This window comes from Lygodium microphyllum, chromosome 28 (assembly GCF_053477565.2).
Source record: "Lygodium microphyllum isolate KBCC chromosome 28, Lygodium_microphyllum_v1.1.10, whole genome shotgun sequence".
NCBI lineage: Eukaryota > Viridiplantae > Streptophyta > Polypodiopsida > Schizaeales > Lygodiaceae > Lygodium > Lygodium microphyllum.
Genome location: NC_141162.1, coordinates 118,842,103 through 118,862,437, shown reverse-complemented (window position 1 = coordinate 118,862,437; position 20,335 = coordinate 118,842,103). Strand labels below are relative to the sequence as shown.

At 38.2% G+C, this 20,335-nt stretch overlaps 1 protein-coding gene across 1 annotated transcript in view; it reads right to left on the bottom strand.

Moving 5' to 3' along the window:
* Positions 1–9,562: 9,562 nt before the first annotated feature.
* LOC148011911 (uncharacterized) overlaps positions 9,563–20,335 on the bottom strand; it is a 33,556-nt gene continuing 22,783 nt past the window's right edge. The window contains exons 2-4 of the mRNA XM_087670432.1: positions 10,123–10,210; positions 9,928–10,029; positions 9,563–9,802 (exon numbers count right to left, since the gene is read on the bottom strand). Coding sequence (XP_087526558.1) covers positions 9,563–9,802; positions 9,928–10,029; positions 10,123–10,210 — 430 coding nt within the window. The remainder of the gene's footprint in view (positions 9,803–9,927; positions 10,030–10,122; positions 10,211–20,335) is intronic.

Genomic DNA, 20,335 nt, shown 5'->3' with positions numbered 1-20,335 from the left:
CTATACATTTTTATTCTCTCTCAGTAGAGCCCAATTGTATAGTAGATTGAAATCATACACTCAGGTCCATTTCCATCTTGTTTCTTCTAGGAGATCCGTGAGAGACTTTAGGTTAGTTGCACGGTCATAGGCCAGCTCTCTCGTTAGATACTCAAGGATTTTGTGGAGCTTTAGTTTGTTTGACAGAATATGATAAGTCATGGATGATGGTTTCCTTTAGAGCTTCATGCCAACATGCACAGAGGTATTGTAGGCAAGGCATCATCTGTTGGTACATGAGCTTTAGCTTGGGTAGTGAAGGTGCTTGCCTTTTCCATAGCCCTTTTGTAGTCATCCTCATCGATAGAGAAAGGCAAGTCGACGGTTACGAGTACATACATCCAATCCTACTCATCCTATGGAAAAGGTACATACTTGATTAATGGACCATCGTTGGGGTTTCTCTATGATCACTTTGAGCATGACTGAGATGGCATCAAGGTAAATAGGTGAGATCTTCCACGTATCCACCTCCACTCGCACTGCTTCCTTTCTATTTCCAAAGAATATTAGTTTGTTACCCTAGTCCTCTACTACATGGGCATTTCTCATCCAAGGTCTTCCCAGCAAGATATCGTAGTACAAGCTTGTCATCACATAATAAAATTCACAAAAAACTACACTCTAACTATCTTGATTGCTAATCCTTAAGCACTCCAAAGGGGAAAATTTTCATATTGTTAGCCAAGGTCACATTGAATCTAGCAATTTCCATCGATAGACTTTCCCAAGCTTGTAGTACAGCTAAGGATGATCACTCTTGCTCTTGTCCCTTCTATGCCTTTTTGTGTTATATCCCCCAATGCCATCACAAGTAGCAGGCATGCATCATCTCGGCCCCTTTCCAAAAGGCATTTATTTTTAGTGATTCTGCCACTAGAGATGTTATCACACTAAGTGTGTGGGTGTCACTATTGGCTCCATCTAGTGGCATAGTTTTCTCTTGTCTCTCAACCCACCCTTAAATGTGTTGCACAACCCCAGCTTTGGCTCATTAGTTGCCCCAAGGGAAATGACACTTTTGTTGAGACAAGGGATGATAGTAGTCCTATATCAATCTCATTGGTTGTTCCTCATCTAGGAAATTGAGTTCCCATCCCTAGGTCAGGTTGATATAAGGTGGTTTCCTCTGATTGAGGATGAGGTTCTTGCCCATGGCTAGTCAATTCTCTCAAGTAGGTTGGCAAGGATGGAGGCTCTATGCTAGATATCTCATGGTCCACATGATTTGGTAAGGATTCTCCCATGTATGCCTAAGACTATTTTACCCATCCTCTCACTTTCTCTATAATTTCCATCTGATGCCTAGGGCCAGGGTACTGTCCCACTTTAGCACTCCACTTCTTCTCAGTATTTAGTGCAGAGATGTCTCAGGTTCTACATTGGGAACTTTCCTTCTTGATGTCAACATCATTATACTATCATTTTTTAAATTGATTTTTCATTTTGCTCTCTTTTTCTTTTTCTTTTTATTCTTCTTTTGCAGATGGAAGGTACATCTATGTTACTAGGTCCAAGCACTGTCACTTTGACTCAATTTTCTTGTGCCCAATTCATCACATTAAGTGGTATGGGCATCACACCATCATTGAGAGTCTCTATCTCAAACAGTCCCAAGGGAACTGATGGAATGTTAGAGCCACTTATTGATGCCTTTCTTATTGGACAATCAGCCGCATATAAATGGGTTATGCTACACTCATGGCATAACAACTTGGCCTTGTCATTGTTCATTTGTTCCTTTTCTAGGCATTAAGAGGATATGTGTCTAGGGTGACTGCAATTCTAGCATGTCACTGGTTCCTATGACTACATTCCTCCAGATCCACATCCTCTTTCTCTACCCAATGTCATCATCGAGATGGATCTATAGTCCATAAAAGGAGTGGGTTTTCCTCTTCATCATATGAGATGTAGGTGTTGACATATGGCTCCTCATCAAGGGGTTCCTCTGCATAATTCATGGGAGTGTTGCTTTGAGGCAAGATGATGATTGGTGCTAGGGGTCTAGGTATTCTTATTAGGCCCTCAGTGTAGCTGTCCTTTGCTTGTTGGGATCTAGTAAAGCTAATGGAGCTCCTCGACCAAAATAGAAGGGCCATTCATTGGATATTGTGGCTAATAGGGTTTTTGGTATGCCAAGCATCGAGGCAATCTACATTGCATAGCTTTATGCCCGTACCTACCACAATTGGCACAAGTCCCAGGTCTTGGCTCTAGACATTCTATTGAGGGAGATGATTATCGTTGCAATCTACACATTAATTGTTTGTCCTTGTAGGCCTTCGCAGAGCATCTTGAAGCTTCATCACTTCAAGCTTGAGATTAGACATCTCTTGGGAGAAATCCACACTCTTGCCTTTCTCTTGAGCTTCAAAGGTCATCTATTCACTACACATGGTTGATCTTTTGCTATAGATAGTAATGATTCCTGACAATTGTGAGGTTGTGTTGCTTCTTTCCTTTAGTTGATTGTCCATCCTTATGACCTCATCAACGTTAACCAAGACATCTCGCTACAGACTTGAATTTCTTGCGAAGGCCTTCTATAGTTCTTCATTCTTTATCCTATTGATGAAAACTATTGACACTGCCCTAGTTGTAGGTCTCTCAGGTTTAGGGATCCTTTTATAGAGAATCCTCACATGAGTGAAGTAGTCTCAAATCTCCTCCTTGTTTTTATGGATCACGTTCGTGAGCTTGAGAATTAGGTTATCAAAGTACCTTGGTTCTGAGAAGCTCTTGATGAACACATTCTTGAGCATATCAGAGTTGTTTTTCTTAGTGTTATCAAGGTTTATGAATGAAGTCCGGCCCTTTTTCCCAAGACACAATTGGAAAGCTTGCACTCTCTTATATATGCATCCATGATGTTGTTTACATCATAGACTTGTTCAAACTTCTCAAAGAAGCTATATGGGTCATCTCCTACCATGTACTTGTCCACTTGTTTTGTGACTATCGATATTTTTGTATGGCTCCTATTCTCGGGTGTTGTCCCCAAGCCAATCAAAAGTGCCATTGCTAGTACAACACTACTCTTTTCTACTGACATGCGGTCTAGCAATCCCTTGAGCAAGAGCTTGGATGGGCTAAGGTCTGCATTAGGTGTTCCTTCTTCTCCTACCTCTTCTCCTGCGATGGTGGTTCCTCCTACCAGATCTAAGATGCACTAGATTTTTCCTTGTCTGGTCTCCTTCCTTTGCTTTTTAACTTGCCTAATGATGTTTGTTCCAAGTTTCCTTTCCACCTCTATGTTTGCTATGATTTCTTCTACCTCTCTTCCTCTATGTTTGACACACAAGTATTCCGGTCATAGAGTGACATTAACTACTGAATATTGAGTTTGGAAAATCCATTGCATTAAACTCCAAGGAGTCATTGTTTGGAAACTCCATTGCATTAAACTCCAAGGAGTCATTATTTGAGCTTGTTACTACCATGGTTTTTGGGTGTTATTGTGTGACAAGAATTTCAATAAGGCTAATGAGCCCAAATACGGTGCTAGGGGTTCCTATGGGGATTCTTGCAAGCTTGGAATACTCTCTACTTTTGGTCAATGAGGTGTAGCATTAGCACCTATAAGTGTTTTCACTTTATTGCCTTGCAACCCCCCTTGATGAATAGGATGGCACTCTAAGCCTATCTTTTTGGTATGGTAGTTCTTTTCAATGTTTGGATGTGTACAATGACCTTCTCTCTTTCAACACTCCTCTCACTCAAGTTCCTTGTTTCAGTTTTACTTTGTCAACTCCGTTAGTTGTAGGGTCTAGGTCAAGGACATGCACTCTCTCAATGGCTTTATAGTCTTTCAAACCCTAGGAAGCCCTTGGTGCCTCTTGTGGCATTTTTTCCTATGAAAGTACACTTTTCTATCTCCTTGCTTATCAAGTTGTAGATTCTTTAGTCTCTTACTCTAATCAGTACTCTCTTCTTGCACGTGACTATACTTCCTTTCTTTTCTCAAGGTCACAAGATTGTAGACCTCTCCCCATTGCTTACTCCAATGTGTGTAGTATCACTAATTCGATTTTTGTTCAGAGTTTTTTTTAGCTCATAGCTTCCTTACTACTCACTCAGGCACACTCAACCCTCCCCCTATGGTGTCCTTGGCAAGATTCCCATGGTGGTTGCAACCAATGGTGAAATAGTCTCTAGGTTGTTGTGGTAGTTATTTTCAATTGCCAAGCCCCTCTAAACACAACTATCCTTTGTTCAGAAAGTCATCTACCACATGGCCTCGAATTGGTCCTAGACCCCACTTGTTGTGGACTAAGCCCTTGGTGGTGTGTGAAGTCCTATCAAACTTCAATCATGTTTGACCTAATGCCTAACTTGGCACTTAAGTGGTTTTAACATTCCAGTGGTGTGGTCTTTTGAGGTGTTGGATATATCGATTGAATGGTTTGACTTGTTGCTGTGCACACTAATGTTGTGAGTCTCTAATAAGTTTGGTAGTGATTGGTGTAGTGTAAGTGCCCTTGCCCTTCCTAGGACTTCTTAGAAGTCACACTTGTGAAGTGATACAAGGGGTGTTCAAGGTAAGTGCCTAAGGTCTAAATTACAACTTGGGTCACTTTCCACACCTAAGAGACTCATAAGGAGATGTTTTAATGTTTAGTCCCCAACACGATTAACTTGTTTTGCAAAAAAGAAAATCTCTCACTAACTAAGCCGAGATGGAGATAACTTGGAAATGTACATGTGATTACCTTAGCCACGAGTCGTGACTCTTGATTCTCCCCATTGGTTTTGCGGTTGTGGTTGCTTCTTTTAGACACTCACAATTTTTTTTCTAACACTATGGTTTGAGTCAAGCCCTTAGTCTTATAAGGTGTTGTTTCCAAATTTCACTTTTGCATTCCAATGCCTTTGGGATAAACACTAAGGCTCCCTTAGTGTGCTTTTACAAAGCTCAATCCTTTACTTTTGGCTCTAAAAGCAGGTGAACTTACTTTTGGTCACAACCTTCTAGAAACTTCCTTGCAAAGAACAGCTTCTGTGTGATGTTGATCAAACCAATGAGTTAATGTCTAGGCTCACTCTTGGACCGTTGAGTCAATGGTACACTTGGATCGTTGGACAATTACTCAAGGCCTTTGGTTGCTATGAATTGAACCATTGAGTGCTATCAATTGGAGCATTGGTTGCTCATGGTCGGCTCATTATGCTATTATTTGAAATGTTAGCTTATCATTACCACTTGCTCAAATCATTCAGATCATTGTGCTATCATTTCAGCTCACTCAGATCATGACTTGGAGCAATGATTTACTCAGAGCATTGGCTCTCATTGCTCTCATGACTTAGAGTGATGGATGATGAATCTTTTGGCTCAATCCTTTTGCTGATTGTTGCAGGTCAACGAGTTGACGTGTCGTCAAGGCAATGTCATTCAAGAGTGCTCGAAGTGATATATATTATTAATCGATTGAGCTTAATGATCATGCCAATATCATAACAATTGTGCATATAGAGAGATGTTATTCCTGCTCTTTGGGGTAATTACACAATGTCAACTCAGACTAGTGAATTGATCTCCAAGCTCGAATCGTTCAATTGATGTGTTCACTTCCCACTCGGAGCAATATAATTTGACTGTGTGAGATAGGACCAATTAATTGATCTTGTAGACTTAGAACAATAGTGGTATTACACTCAAATCACAAGTTGATGTGAGTTTAGATCACCATTCGATGCACTCAGATCAACCCATTGACATGTTATGTGACACTTGGCTCAATGTTAATGGTTATGCCCTTGGTGCTCTTGAAGCTTTAATGATTGTGTTTTTAGTGCTCTTGAGGCAATGATTTTTCATGCACTTGGGCAATAAATTAATGTCTTTACTCATGCTCGGACCTATGAGCTATCCTTCAGGTTGATTTTAATGATGGTGCTCTTGGCTCGTCACGACAAGGTGGCCATGACATTCATGCACTTGAAGAGTTTTTTTTCCTACACTCAAACTGATGACTAAGCTTCTTGTTGGACGTTGGAACTTCGAACAATGTGTGACTTGTGGCTAGGGTTAATCCCAAGGTTTGAGCTAGTGTCCAAGGTGCCTCACAACTAGAGTTAGTGTCCAATGTGTGACTTGTGGCTAGGGTTAATCCCAAGGTTTGAGCTAGTGTCCAAGGTGCCTCAACTAGAGGTGGCGGTTCATCTCCACTAGAGGCTATGATATGCACTTCAAAAGTTCCAGTAGTTCCTAGCTTATAATGGGAGTCTTAGTATAGGTATGAGATTGCAAGGATCTCGAGGTGGGGTAGGCTTCCTCCATAAGCATTGAGGGTAAAGTTGGCTATCATGCTCAAATGATAGAGTGCTCAATGTTGCCTATGATGCAAATTGTGTCGGTTATCGACAAAGCAAGAGTAGTTTTATTTTTATTTTTAAAATTTTTTTCCAAAACAAAAATGATTTTTGTCCTAATCTAAAAATTCTCAAAAATCCATGCCTATTCTACACAAAAAAAAAAGCACACCACTGATTGGTTTCCTTCCAACTCGACCTTCCTAAACTATGACATGCGAGGTTTCCTCATCAAACCCATCATTGCAAGAAAGCCCATCTAGCTCATATCTGGAATATTTGGCTCACTTTCTATGGTCGAAAACTTGTCAAGAGGGATTGCATCATGTCTTGGCAACACATAACCAAAATGTAAGACTACTTCACCTATGTATTAGATCTAGAACGGAGTAACACATATCAATCATGCACTCCCTAGTTCGCTCACGATCTCTCACCCCATGAGGTTTCCTAGCATCTCATCTCACTCTTTTGACTTGCCATGAATACAAGTTTCACAGCCTATCAAGCAAGAAGACAACTTGAGAATACTAGTTAGTGCAAGAGATCTCACATCATGTAGTCTAAAAATATGTGCAAGCTCCCGAGCTCCGATGACTCCTCCGACACACACTATGACAAGCTCCACACTTCTTGCCCTTTTTCCTTCTTCATGTGCAAGGATACAGCCTTTATCACTTGTTTCTCCAAACTCTTGCAAGTTTGCCTCTCTCTCTCTCTCTCTCTCTCTCTCTCTCTCTCTCTCTCTCTCTCTCTCTCTCTCTCTCTCTCTCTCTCTCTCTATCTTTGTCTTTACAACATAGTCTCTACCTTTCCACCTTGCAAATTGGGAAGATCCCAAGAAGGTGAAGGGAATCGATGGACTAACGTAGCAAAGAACGAGAGCAACCTCACAAGCTCTCCTATCTCTTAGAACTTTTGCAAGCGTGAGACGGCTACACATAGATGGAAGTAAAAATAGTGGAGAAGAAAGAGATAAGTATACTTTGCATTAGTTGTATAGGAATGATTTACAATAAGGTTTCCCACCATATGTATGTGACCTTTGAATTTAAACTTGGGCTGGACCTCTTATCTCAAGGTGCCCACTTCTCGTAATCTCTTGATTCCCACTCTTCGAGCCCAATGTCCCACCTAATTGTCCCACATGCCATTAGATGCACATTAATTACAATTTGCATGGGAGTGGGCCCAATGCTCGAAAATGATTTTACAAAAATTATTTGGTCCTCTTCTTAATTCCTTTTTTTTAGAGTGCTTAGTGCTTTTATCATTAGGGGAGTTTTGAGGTCTCGAAAATGCCTTTTAGGATGTGGAGAGAGAGTGCTCTAGACCAATAAGAGCAAAGCCTCCGTAACGGAACTTCTAATTAAAAAAAATTAAAAAATCATTTTACAAAAATATATAAATATGATAATATTACGAATTTGTATTTTTATTATGTATTTTTAGTCTCTTATATTCGTGATTATGACATATTTTGCATTAATGGCATAGAGTCTCGGCTACTTTTATTTAATGATGTTTCTAGATTAATGATAATGACTGATGTAATCGAAATTCAAATTGGTGAAAAGCATGGCGCTCAGTTTTTTCCCTCCTTTCTTTTATTCCTCTATTGTTTTTCCCTCCGTTATGATAGCCTAGTCCTCTCTCTCTCTCTCTCTCTCTCTCTCTCTCTCTCTCTCTCTCTCTTTGTGTGTGTGTGAGAGTGTGTGTGTGTGTGCATGTATCTCTCTCTTCTACCATGGATACAGAAATTCGACCTTCAACAAGGCGTCCAAGCTCCCAAATCACATCCATATCAGTGTTTAACTCATTCCAAACTGATGGAAGATGGATTCCTACTATCATTAGCAAAGGTAGTTGGATCACCATGCAACAAGCAAAACGTGGAAAAAGGCAAAGACATGAGAGCTCGTTTATCTCTGCTTGGAAGGGCAGAATCCGAGATTTTAAGCTTGGAGCAAATAAGAATAGTATCAAAGAGGTACTAGTGCAACATGTGTTCATGCATAGAGAGCTGTGTTTGAAACCTGGATCTTCAAAGCTTCCAATGCATAGACCAAATTGTAAGAATTTGATTCTTAAAGTTTTTCCTTTCTTAAATATGGTTTAGGTTTTTCCATTATAATATTTGTTTGTCTTGTAGATGTCTATCCCTCTAATCTTGAGGAATGGCAACCAGTGGAATCTATTATTGATGTTATTGATGTTATACATGGTTCAATTGGAGAAGAAATGTATAGAGGTAGAAAGAAGACAGAGCTTGCAGAGAATGGAATATTCTTTTATGACCATTCTTATGTTATTCCTATGCGGTGTTGCCAATGGGGATCAATAAAACTCCTTCCTTTGCCAGATTTTTCAAGCTTTGAGTGGCCTTTGCCAAGTCCAGCTACTAGTGAGGGCTATAGATGTAAGATATTTTCTGAGATCCAGAAAGCACTAAAATCTAATATCTCAAGTAGGCTAAGCAAAGTTACTTTATTTATGCCTATTAATATATTTATTGATTTCTTCTCTAATATGGAGATAAGAATAACAAAAACCATGCTTTTAGTGAAGAGACTAACATATGATCATATCATACAATTTGTTGACGAAGGATGGGATACAAGGACAGAAGGAAAAATTATATGTAAGATAGATCAAGACTCTATAGCTTGTAAATATATGATTGCTACTCAAAATTTTATCCTTAGCTTTTACTATAGTCGATGGCATTTTGTTGGTAGTAGTCTAGTTGCTTTAGACCAGAATCTTAATGACTTCAGCAAGGATCCTATTGTGGATCTTGATATTTGGTTCAACGAGGATATTATTGCAATCTTAAAGATCAGAAAATCATGTACGCTACATCAAGTGAGGATGGATTTACAAAATGAAGACATTGAACTACCATGCTCCTTTGTATTCCAACTTGACAAGAAATGAGTAAGTTTTCACATCATATTATATCTACTTAGATGTATATCAAGATCTCACTTTCTAACTAACAAACATTTGTAATTTATTTTTTGCAGATATCGAAAAGGAGAGAAAATAAAATACACTGCAATGACATTCAAGAAAAGATATCTTTACTATCAATATAAAATACATGTACAAAATTTGTAGCAGATGTCTATCTGCCATCTCTATGAGATATACAAGGGCTGAAGGGCAAATTTCTATATATGAAGGCCTACAAGGCGATATGGCAAAGCTATTTCTTTTTTGGAGAACTATCCTTTCTAGGAGTCCTTTTGCCTTGCTTTGATGTCTTGGGTATAGAAGGTGTTGAAGCTATGGATTTGCCTTCCGTGGTTATAGGCACCGCATCTCCTTCATGGTGCAAATCCCCACCAATCTCTGTTGTTGGTTGTATACAATTGACCATCATATACTTCAAGAGCTTTGCTCTGATGTACCAAATATGCTCAGATGTATAGCAATCCTTCGAAAACTGTCACACATTTATAGAAAAAAGAGTTTTAGTTCATTATTGTTCTTACAATAGACTATATTTTTATCATCAATGGACTATTTGCAATTAATATCTATCTTAAAGTTTAGCATCTTTCATATTACCTTTACATGTTTATCATCATTAAGATAAACAAAGTTAACCATTCTTCTAGCATTTGCAATCACCCTCCAGCCACAAGAATGGCTATCATCCTGATGGGGACACTGCAACCACCAACACAAAGTAAAACTATAAAGAGGACGAATGGTAGTTCATAGAATAAACTCATGTTTCAATTATTTTAATGAATAACTTACCGCAACTTGTCTATATTGCATTGTTGCAAGCAAATCAGATGGCATAGGAGGTCTTTTCTCTAGCTCTTCAATTAATCTTTTGGCACCTCTGTATATAAAATATGTTGAAATTTAGAGTACTTACAAAAAAAAGAATTGAAATATCAAGGAGCCCTTGGATAATATAACTTACAATTTAGCATTTCCATGGCTTCCTTTCATAGAGTTGATTAAAAAGCATTGCTTATCCACAAGGTCTATTGCAATCAAGCTCCAATGAGAACTAAAAGCAATCATATCTCAACAAATTAGTAGGATAAAATCTCAAAAAATCTAATAGAATATTGAATCACTTACTTTTCATTATATGGAATTATAAGCAGCTCCAAAGTATGGAAGTCAATCAAATTGAGCCAGTGCTCAATAAAACTTGCATCAAGCTCATTCCTCATAAAGAATGAGACAGATGGATCAAAAACCTCAATTTTTTGTTGTATATCCAAAGGAAACTCATGCATTATACACCTAGAAAAGGCATAGAAATAGTGAGTATAAACAAGAAAAATCTTATTGCTAAAAAAATATCAAAAAGTATAAGTAATTATGGATGGACATACCTTAGGCCAGCAAGAATAAGAGTGTCATTTACTTCTCTTCTTTTATCCTTAAGAATCTGAACACATCCAGCATCAAAGGAGAGAACCTCAGTTCTTTTGCCTAAGTCACCAGGTAAGAAACAAAACACACTGAATCCTTTTGGATTAGTTGCTTCAAGAAGGGTGGCTAGCTCATTTTCAAAGGACTCTAGTTGCTCTATTTCCCTTTCTTCAACCCTTTGCTTCCTATACTCTCTCCATTTATCTGCTTGTTCCTCTTTAGCCTTCTCCTCTTTTTCATGTTGCCTTGTATCCTTCTCATGGGTGACCCTTGTATCCTTCTCATGGGTGACATCCTCAACCCTGACACCAGAATCATCTTTCTTTCTTCTAGCTGGGGGCACATTAAGGATATTAAATGTCTTCATATCAGTGAGGGGAATTGGCTCAAGGACCTTTGAAAATCTATACCTTAGCCTCCTAAGAATTACCATGTCCTTGTCCATGAGTGTGAGCCTATGAGCATGAGCAGCACAAATGTAGGCATCTTGGAAAAACTCAATTAGAAAATCCTCTGTGGCTTCTTGTATACAATTAAGAGCTGTTCTTGTCCATCTGAAACTATCCAAACTATATCTGTCACAAATTTCCCTGACAAGCCTCTGAAAAGATAACTTTGGAATTGCATTGTCAAGAGCATTTACTGCCTTCCTAATCTCCCTTAGACACCTGACATTTTGAGAAAACCTTCTCCTTGGCTTTGACTTTCTAGAGAGCCTCTGAGGCTTTGAAGACTGATGAATCTTTGATGCTAAATCCCTCGGATCAATCTTCCCTTTTCTTGCTGTTGACTTAGTCCTAGCCATCTGCCAAAAAAACATATGTTACTTCTTCTCCAGCATGTAAAGCAAAACGCGAGTCCTAGACAAGAGTTATCTATGCTGCATGGCGTTTTCTCGTATCAGCTGAATTTTTCTCAAGCTGTCTAGTGAAACGCGAGTGTCAAGCAAGGCGCCTCCTTGCAGCTGCTTCTTTTCGTGTTTCACTGGACTTGTTGTCCATTGTAGCCAGTGAAACGCGAATTTAAGCCAGGGAACCTGCTTGAAGTACCTTATTTTCGCGTTTCACCGGACAGCTCATGAATAGCATAAAAATTGACAATGTGAAACGCGAGTGTCAAGCAAGGCGCCTCCTTGCAGCTGCTTCTTTTCGCGTTTCACCAGACTTGTTGTCCATTGTGTCCAGTGAAACGCGAATTTAAGCCAGGAAACCTGCTTGAAGCACCTTATTTTCGCGTTTCACCGGACAGCTCATGAATAGCATAAAAATTGACAAAACCAAGAAAAAAGAGCTTTGATCCAAGGAAATCTTTTAAGATTACTTAAAATATCCATAGGGAGGAAAGAAACAGGCACCGAGAGCATGGAATGCTCAGATAAGTAATTATTAACAGCAGCATGGATTTCAGATAGCTCATGCAGATCACAGTAAGATTTCCTTAATTATCAACAATATTAAGGAATGCTTTCACTGTGGAAAAAATTCTTTTGTAGTGGTCATGAGCTAATAATAACATAAAGGATTAAGGAAAAATATTAAAACAATGCATTGAATGGAGCTTGTTATTGAAAAGCAAGATGCAGAAACCATACCTTCTTTTCAGCTTGTTCTTCACAATCTCAGCCTAACGATGACAATATGCTTGAAGGTTTGCTTTGTTGGAGAAATAGTGAAATGCTTGGAGATTGGAAGGAAATGCTGCAGACTGGAAGGAACACCAAAAACAAAGATGGAGTAGCGATGAAATGCGATGAAAGCTGAAGGTGGTGAATTTGCATGGACTCAACGTTCTTCGCAAAGTGTTAATAACACACGTGTGACGTACTCTCGCTTATCGAAATTTTTTATTTACTTGGAAAAGGGTTATTTAACACACGTGTAACGTATTTTTGGAAAAAGAGAATGCGCACGTCTTCTGAGGAGTTTATTACGCTGTGTTAAGTCAGACACGTGTACACGTATTTTTCCATTATTACACAAACTTTTTCGTTGGAACTATCACCACATGCTTAACGGTCGATATAAAAGCATTTCAAACCCATTTCTCCGACATTGTCTTCTTCTCTGCCAAAATTTCGTCTCGACTTCCCTTCAAGGTCCTTGCATCCTGTGTGGAGAGCAGTTCAACAATCTTTGATAGGTAACAATTTTTTTTATTACAAGCATTTTAACAAAATAAATTTGATTAATATAGAAAGAATGTTTTATAACACTTAAACAATTAAAGATGTCATGTGCTTTCTATCTTTCAAAAGCAGCAAAGCTTTTCCAAAAATGATTATATCATCAATTTGTGTGTTTCCATAGAATTTATTTATTGTTCATGTTTCCTTTCTTCATTTGCAATTTTTAACAAGTAAAACGCGAGAAAATGTATGTGTTGATAATATTTTGCTTAGTATCGCGTTTCACCGGCCACATTTTAGAATAATTTTTGTCTTCAAGCTAGTGTCCGATGAAACGCGATTCCTTCACAGGCATTTTCCTTTCACACTTTAATTTTCGCGTTTCACTGGTCAACTAAAAAAATTCTCCTGTTTTGATTTTTTTGTCTTGGAAAATCAATGTTGGGGCCTCTTTTCATGATATCATCTTGTTTTATTGGATATTGGTTCTTTTCTGCTTTTTTTTCAGGGATAAATATTTTTCTGGTCAAAATGACAAAGAGGAAGCTATCTCTGGAAGGAATGGATGAGGAGGAGATAATTGAGACATCTGATGATAGGCTCTTTGATCTTTTACACATCACTGGAAATTCTTCCAAGTTTTGCTATATCAGGGAAATTTTCAATGCTCCTTTTGATTTGAAGGAGTTACTGGAGGATCTTGATGATAAACTTAAGGAGTACAGATGTTTTTATGATAGACATGTGCAAGGTTTGGAAGTCAATGGATTTGTTCATTATAGTGATGTCATGGGAGCCACCAATACATCCAGGTCAACTTTGCTCGGCAGGTTCAACCTCATTGATGAGGAATTCAGAAAGAAAGAAACATGTTGCCCTTTCCACAGGTACCAACACCAATGCCTTCTAATCCACAAGGACGTTGGATTTATTGTGTATCTTCAGTACATGGAAAATTCTTCTCCAGATATAGACCAACAGAGAAAGCTAGAGGATATTGCAAGTATGGATAAGGAGGTCGAAGAGAAGGAGGAGATGTTCCAAGAAGATGTTGAGAATCAACTTGTCCAAGGTTTTGATGTAGGTTTATTCAAGAGTGACAATATCACAATGGTGGAAGAAAAGGAGATTGAGCCAAGTGCACAGGTTAATGAAGAAGGTCCTCTTGCCTGTGTTCCAACATTTCCCACTTATCTTATCAACAAGAAGAGATATGTGTTGCTAAATGATATTCAACATCTTTTTGATCTTAGAGAAGATTATTGCTTAGCAATCCTTGCAGGTTGGGGCAAAAATGACATGAATTTTATAGGTTATGAACAAGAACCACTAGCAAGTCTTGATGTTGAGGGAGAGAATTTCCAAGATAGCTCTATAGCCTTACATACATGTATTAATCAGATCATAGAATATGAAAAGGGGGGGCTACCTACAGAAGAAGAGTTCTTGCAGGTCCAGAAGAAACTTCATATTGATGATGTAGGGTATGAAGAGAGATTGAAGTCTCCATCAGATGAGAAGCCCAAGAGTTCAATAAATCTTTATGATGATAGTCTTCTTGAAGAAGATGAACACCCTAAGGTATGAAATATAATTCGAAGTTACCCATTGAGTTTATGTTAGACTTTATTATGCATTATAGATAAATATCTTATATCTTGTACTGTTGTGGTTTGTTCTATAGATTGAGATTGAAGATCTGGACAACTTTCTTGGAAGGGCCAAGGGCTCTAGGCCAATGAAGCTTGGAAAAAATCAAAGCCTTGGCCATTATATTGGAAACTTAAACAATCAAACAATTGTAATATATCATAGTAGATTGTCAAGCTCTCCAAGTCTACCAATGATGGCTTTGAGAGCTATCTCAAAGGTTATTGGATCTCAAGTTTTCAGCAGAGGTTTGGACAAGATCATTTTGGTGGAGAAGGAAGAAGCCATAAGAGTTTTTGGCTTTATGCCTGGATACAGTGGATCTAGAGCTGGATATTTTGGAGTTCTTGGCTCCTATTTGCTCTCTTATGTAGGAGATAGTAAGAATTTGAAGCTTCTTCCAGGCTATCGGAAACAAGAGTTTTTGAAATACAGAGGTCTTATTGAGTGGGATGAAACAAAAGATTCCTCTAGAGGCCCTGTCGAGCTACCTGAAACCAAGGACTCCACTGAAGGCCCTGTCGAGGTGCCTGAAACTAAGGACTCTTCTGCAACACAATCAGACTAGAAGATGCCAAAGATTAAGGGTTTCTTGAAACCCATCTTTTCCCAACTCTTTGTTTGGTTTGTAACCATTCTGTAAATCTTTGCTTTGCGCAAGAATTTAAATATCTATCTTTTCTTCTTTGGGTAACAATTTGTATAGTCCTTGCTAAAGATGATGTATTGCTTGATGTGGTTGTATCTTTAAGCTTGAATTTATGCCAAATTTGTCGATAGAACCATTGAAAGACCTCTAATAAATTGTTGGCTTTGTGTCTTCCACCTCCATGTCTTGTATGTCTGAAATATTTTGTTCTTGCTTGATAATGTGATTTTTCCATACCTTGGGTTGACCAGATAGATAGAGATCCATATTGTTTAATAAAGTATGGAGCATGGTTGTATAGAATATGCTGCATAGTCAACAAATAAGGAAAGTTATTAAAAAACATTATATGAGTTCGACAATGAAGAAACAAACATATACAAACTTCTTACCATATAGTGAGTAAAGTGTTGATCACCCCAAGCTTCTGTCATCGCCTTTTTGAAAAGGTTCAATTGGTTTTTAAAGTCTTTGAGATCATCGTCATTCCATTCAGTCTTATCACAATAAAAAAACACTTTGTCTAGTGTTTCCCAAACTTTAGCTTTTCTATTTCGAGCTTGTCCATTATCAGTGTGATCCTTAACTGCATTATGTAGGGATTTCCACTGATTAAATTTAATAGTTGAGCCACCATTTCTCGAGTTTATCTTGCCAAGTCTCCCATGAAAGCCTAGAAACCTTCTAGCCTTCACTCCACCAATAGATGGTTTTTTTGGGACACAATTACCATCCTTAGACTTCTGAAGATCTGGTTCAATAACAACATTGCCACCATGCAAACCAATTGCAGAGAGAACTTTTTCAACCTTTGTTATAGCATCTGTTCTAGTTGATAATGGCTTCAACTTCCATGCAAATCCTATATAGAGATGAACAAGCTTTTCGATTATCCTGCAAAGTGCATGAAGTGTACAAATATGGGCATTCGCTAAAGGAATGTCCAAGACTGGTTTAAACTGTGGATCCTTATTGTGCCTAGAGGGAGCTCTATTCCAATTGCTTGAGTTTAACTCTACAGCTGGTGACATGCAGTATAAGCAAGGAGATCTCGAGTTAGCTCCTTTTGATACATTATACATACATTTGAGTGTCTTTAGGTCACCAGCTATGTGCCACTCAATCCTGTAGTTCCCTAATCCTTCAACAAATAGCTCTTCTCCTGCTTGTTGCCTTTAAATAACATTAGGTATTGATGTTTGATGAAAAACCCAATATAGTATATCAAAATTCTCAGTATCTACCTCAAATGCTCCTAGCCACCAGATGTTATATTCAGATTGAACACTAAATGATGTTGAGTGATTGCAATGACTTGACGAAAGTGCTCTATTCATCAAGGTGATAGAGATTCTCTCCAATTTTTTACATTTCAGAATCTCACTTTCATCAAGTTTAATCACAAATCTAGCCACTCCCTGTGCCTCAGCTACTGACAAGTCATAAAATTTGATCATTAAGCATTGTAGGGTGGGCAAGTCAAGGAAAATATTGTTAAACTCATTGAATGTAACCTCCTTTTTCTTGCCCTTGAAGCTAGCCTTGATATGAAAAGGCTCACCTAGAATCTCCATCACTTTGTTATTAACTCTCTGTCTGATAGTCCTAACCACAAATGGTTTCGGAAGTATGCAATTGTGTACCTGTCCTTGCTTCATATTTGATTGTAAAAGTTGGAAAAGTTGCATATAAGCATCTCGACTGATACCAATACTATCCAGTGTCTTCTGTACTAACTCAGAATCCAAAGAATGATCCTTCACAAATGACTCCAAGCATTGTTTCTTTGCCTTTTTAAATTTCTTCTTCTCCAAAATATCCTTTGAAACCACTGAAGGAAGAAGATGATAATAAAACTGAGCTGCTTTTAAAGAATCTCTTTCACTTGCATTTGGTTGTAGAAGAGATCTAAGCAAAATTAACATCACAAATCAATGCAAGTAGTTTAAATAAAGCCATATTTAAGATTTTTCAAGTGAAAAAAAATATACCTTGCTGCTTGGATCCTTTTACCACAGCCTCCTCCTCCTCGTTTGAGATTCTCAATATTTTTAAGAGCTCTTTGTCGATTTCGAAGGCCTAATAAAGTTTGCTTTTGTTGATAAGCTTTGATACGCTTTTCCAATGAATGAATTTTTTGTTGACAATCCTCTAGCTTCTGCAACAACTCTATATTGTGTTTCATCAAAAGATGATTCTCTAGTCCAAGGATATCCTTTTCTGCAACAAGATTAAGTGTATAACCTAAAAATCCATTGTAGCCATCACCAATAAACCTCATTAATGACGAGCTATTATAGAAAGGAGGAGTGCTATTTCTGCTAGGATCTTTGGGATATAGCTTTCCATCTAACCAAAGATCAATATTCTTCTTTCCTTCAAACCTCAGTATATGTTTCATAGACTCTGTAACCGTGATAGATTTTGTTCTCTTTCTTATCGGTTCATACTCATTGTCCAACTCAATATGAAGATGATAGAGAGGTCTTTTATGAGAGCTACAGAGATCATTAGATGATTGATCCATAGCTGAGTTACAGAGATCATTGGGTGATTGATCTACAGCTAAGGATATGATTAGAAGCAAGAACGAAAACAAAGAAGAGACTAATAAGGAGAAGAAAAAAAGAAGAGAGAAACGATGGAGAAACGATGGAGGGAGGCAATCGAGTATCCACCAAAATTCAAATTGAATATTGCTTTTCACTTTAATGAGGAGAGGTAAGATCTTCATTATGACAACCCTACCAACTTTATGGCGACCTAGATTTCTAGGTTTGATGTGACCACGAGAATATCACGACAATGATTTATTAACGAATTTTGATATTTTAACTTACCAAAATATAAACCTTTTAAAAATTCTATAAAATGATTTTATTTCGTAAATTGTTTTCTCTCTCTAGGATCTCTTACAGGGCATTTTCGAGACCTCAAAACTCCCCTAATGATTATTTTTATCTTTTTTTTCCAACTTGATGAGCACTCTTCTTCTAGGCTTTGAATTTTTGCCAACTAGATGCGATCATTATTCCTTTAGATTGTTAGTCTTGAATGATTCTTAACTTTTGCACCTCTCGCTTCTTTAATTTTTGGCTTCCTCGGTGTACTCTAGTAGCTTGTTGTTTCTTGCTTCTTGTGGCTTCTTTGCAAAAAGGTTAACAAAGACCTTACCTATCGATGTAGATGCAATCTTAGCCTTGCTAAAAGGGGACACAAAAACCATGCCAAGTTATGGCCCACTCAATAAATTCATCCCTTGTCCTAATGAAAAATGATATTGGATGCATATCCTTGCCACAATAGACTTAACCTTCTTAGATGATGAGGATGACTACAAGCAACTAAGATAGCTAGTATGAGGGGAAGACAAGGGAAACAGACTAGAACTCTAGGGTAAACTCTATCGATAGTCCCAATTTTTATGATGGCAAGAAACTCTGAGCTAGCTTCACAATCTCCCAAAAAGCTTCACCAAAGTCAAAAAAGGAGGTAGAATAGTTGTATTTTTGGGAGCTAAATGGCAAGGGCAAGCCAATGAATCAATAGAAGGTCCAAGAAGTTAACTTAGCTATGGAAGGTGAGAAACCCCAACCTGTGCTCATTGCTAATGACTTGATCAAGAACAAGGAGACTAACCTTATAATCCTCTTACGAGAGTTAAAGGATGTGTTCACTTTCTCACTCAAGGAGCTTAAGGGAGTAGACCCCAACATCATCACTCACAATATTCCCATAGTGCTAAAAGTGGTGCTAGTTAAACAAAGACCATATGCCATGAATCCCTAGTATTCACACATAATAAAAGAAAAAATTGGTATATTTATGAGATTAAGCACATGGACTAGATGTCACCAATAGTGATAGTGTTGAAGAAGAACGGCAAGATTAGAGTGTGTGTCAACTACAAAAAAGTCAATGTAGCCACAAAGTGAGACAACTATCCAGTGTTGTATATTGAGCATATGTTAGAGAGAGTCATAGCAAAAGAGGCCTACAGTTCCCTGGATGGGTTCTCGTTCTATAATCAAGTCCAAGTTTACCAAGATGACATGCACAAAATGACATAAGTGGGGAGTATTTGCATATATAGTAATGTCATTCAAGCTGATGAAGCCCATGTCACCTTTCAATGGCTAATGTGCACAATATTCAAGGACATGCTTCGTAAGTTGTTGGAAGTGTTTTTAGATGACCTTTACCTCCACACCAACTGGGCCGCACATCTTGAAAATTTGAGAGTAGTCTTTGAATGTTGTAGGCAATATGATTTGTCTTTGGACCCCTTTAAATGCCAATTCTAGGTAAAACATTGATGCATCTTAGGACATGTGGTATCCAAGAATGGCATTGCAATAGACTTATCAAAAGCCAGGGTCATTGTGGATTTGCCACCCCCAACAAACTATAGGGGAGTTCAATGCTTTCCCAGGCACATGGGATATTATCGATGATTTGTCCTAAATTACATGCTAATCACTCAATCCTTGTACAAGATATTGATCATTTTCCAGTGGACCGAAGAATGCTAGTGTACCTAGAAGGCATTTAAGAAGCCTCTAGCATCAACACCTATCCTTTGAGCCCAAACTAGAACATAACCTTCCACATACACATTTATGCCTCAAAGTTTGCCATGGGAGTGGTGTTGTGCTAGCCTAGCAAACACAATCTAGATTACCCTATGAGCTTTGCCAGTTGCCAACTCATAAACATTGAAATGAATTTCTCCACAACAAAGGGAAAGGACTAGCAATGGTATTCATTGTTTAAAAATTTCACCATTACCTACTAGCAACTCCACTCACTTTCTTTGTGGAATACTAGGCTTTGTTATACCTTATCAACAAACCATGTTTATAGGACACATAGCTCGATGGCTACTACTACTTCTAGAGTTTGATTTTTTAGTAGAAGTACAAAAAGGGAAGAAACACTACATGGCTAACCACTTGTCACATGTACCCAATGGAGAGCCCACAAAAGGAGGCATCGGTGATAGTTTGCTAATGCACATTTGTTTAAAGTCTCATGAGCATATGGTCTCTTCAAAGCAGATATCACTCCCTATTGAGCTGACAATGTTGTGGAAATTTTGGAGAAAGGGATACTTGATCACTCGATAGAGAAATCTCAACTCTGCCACCACATAA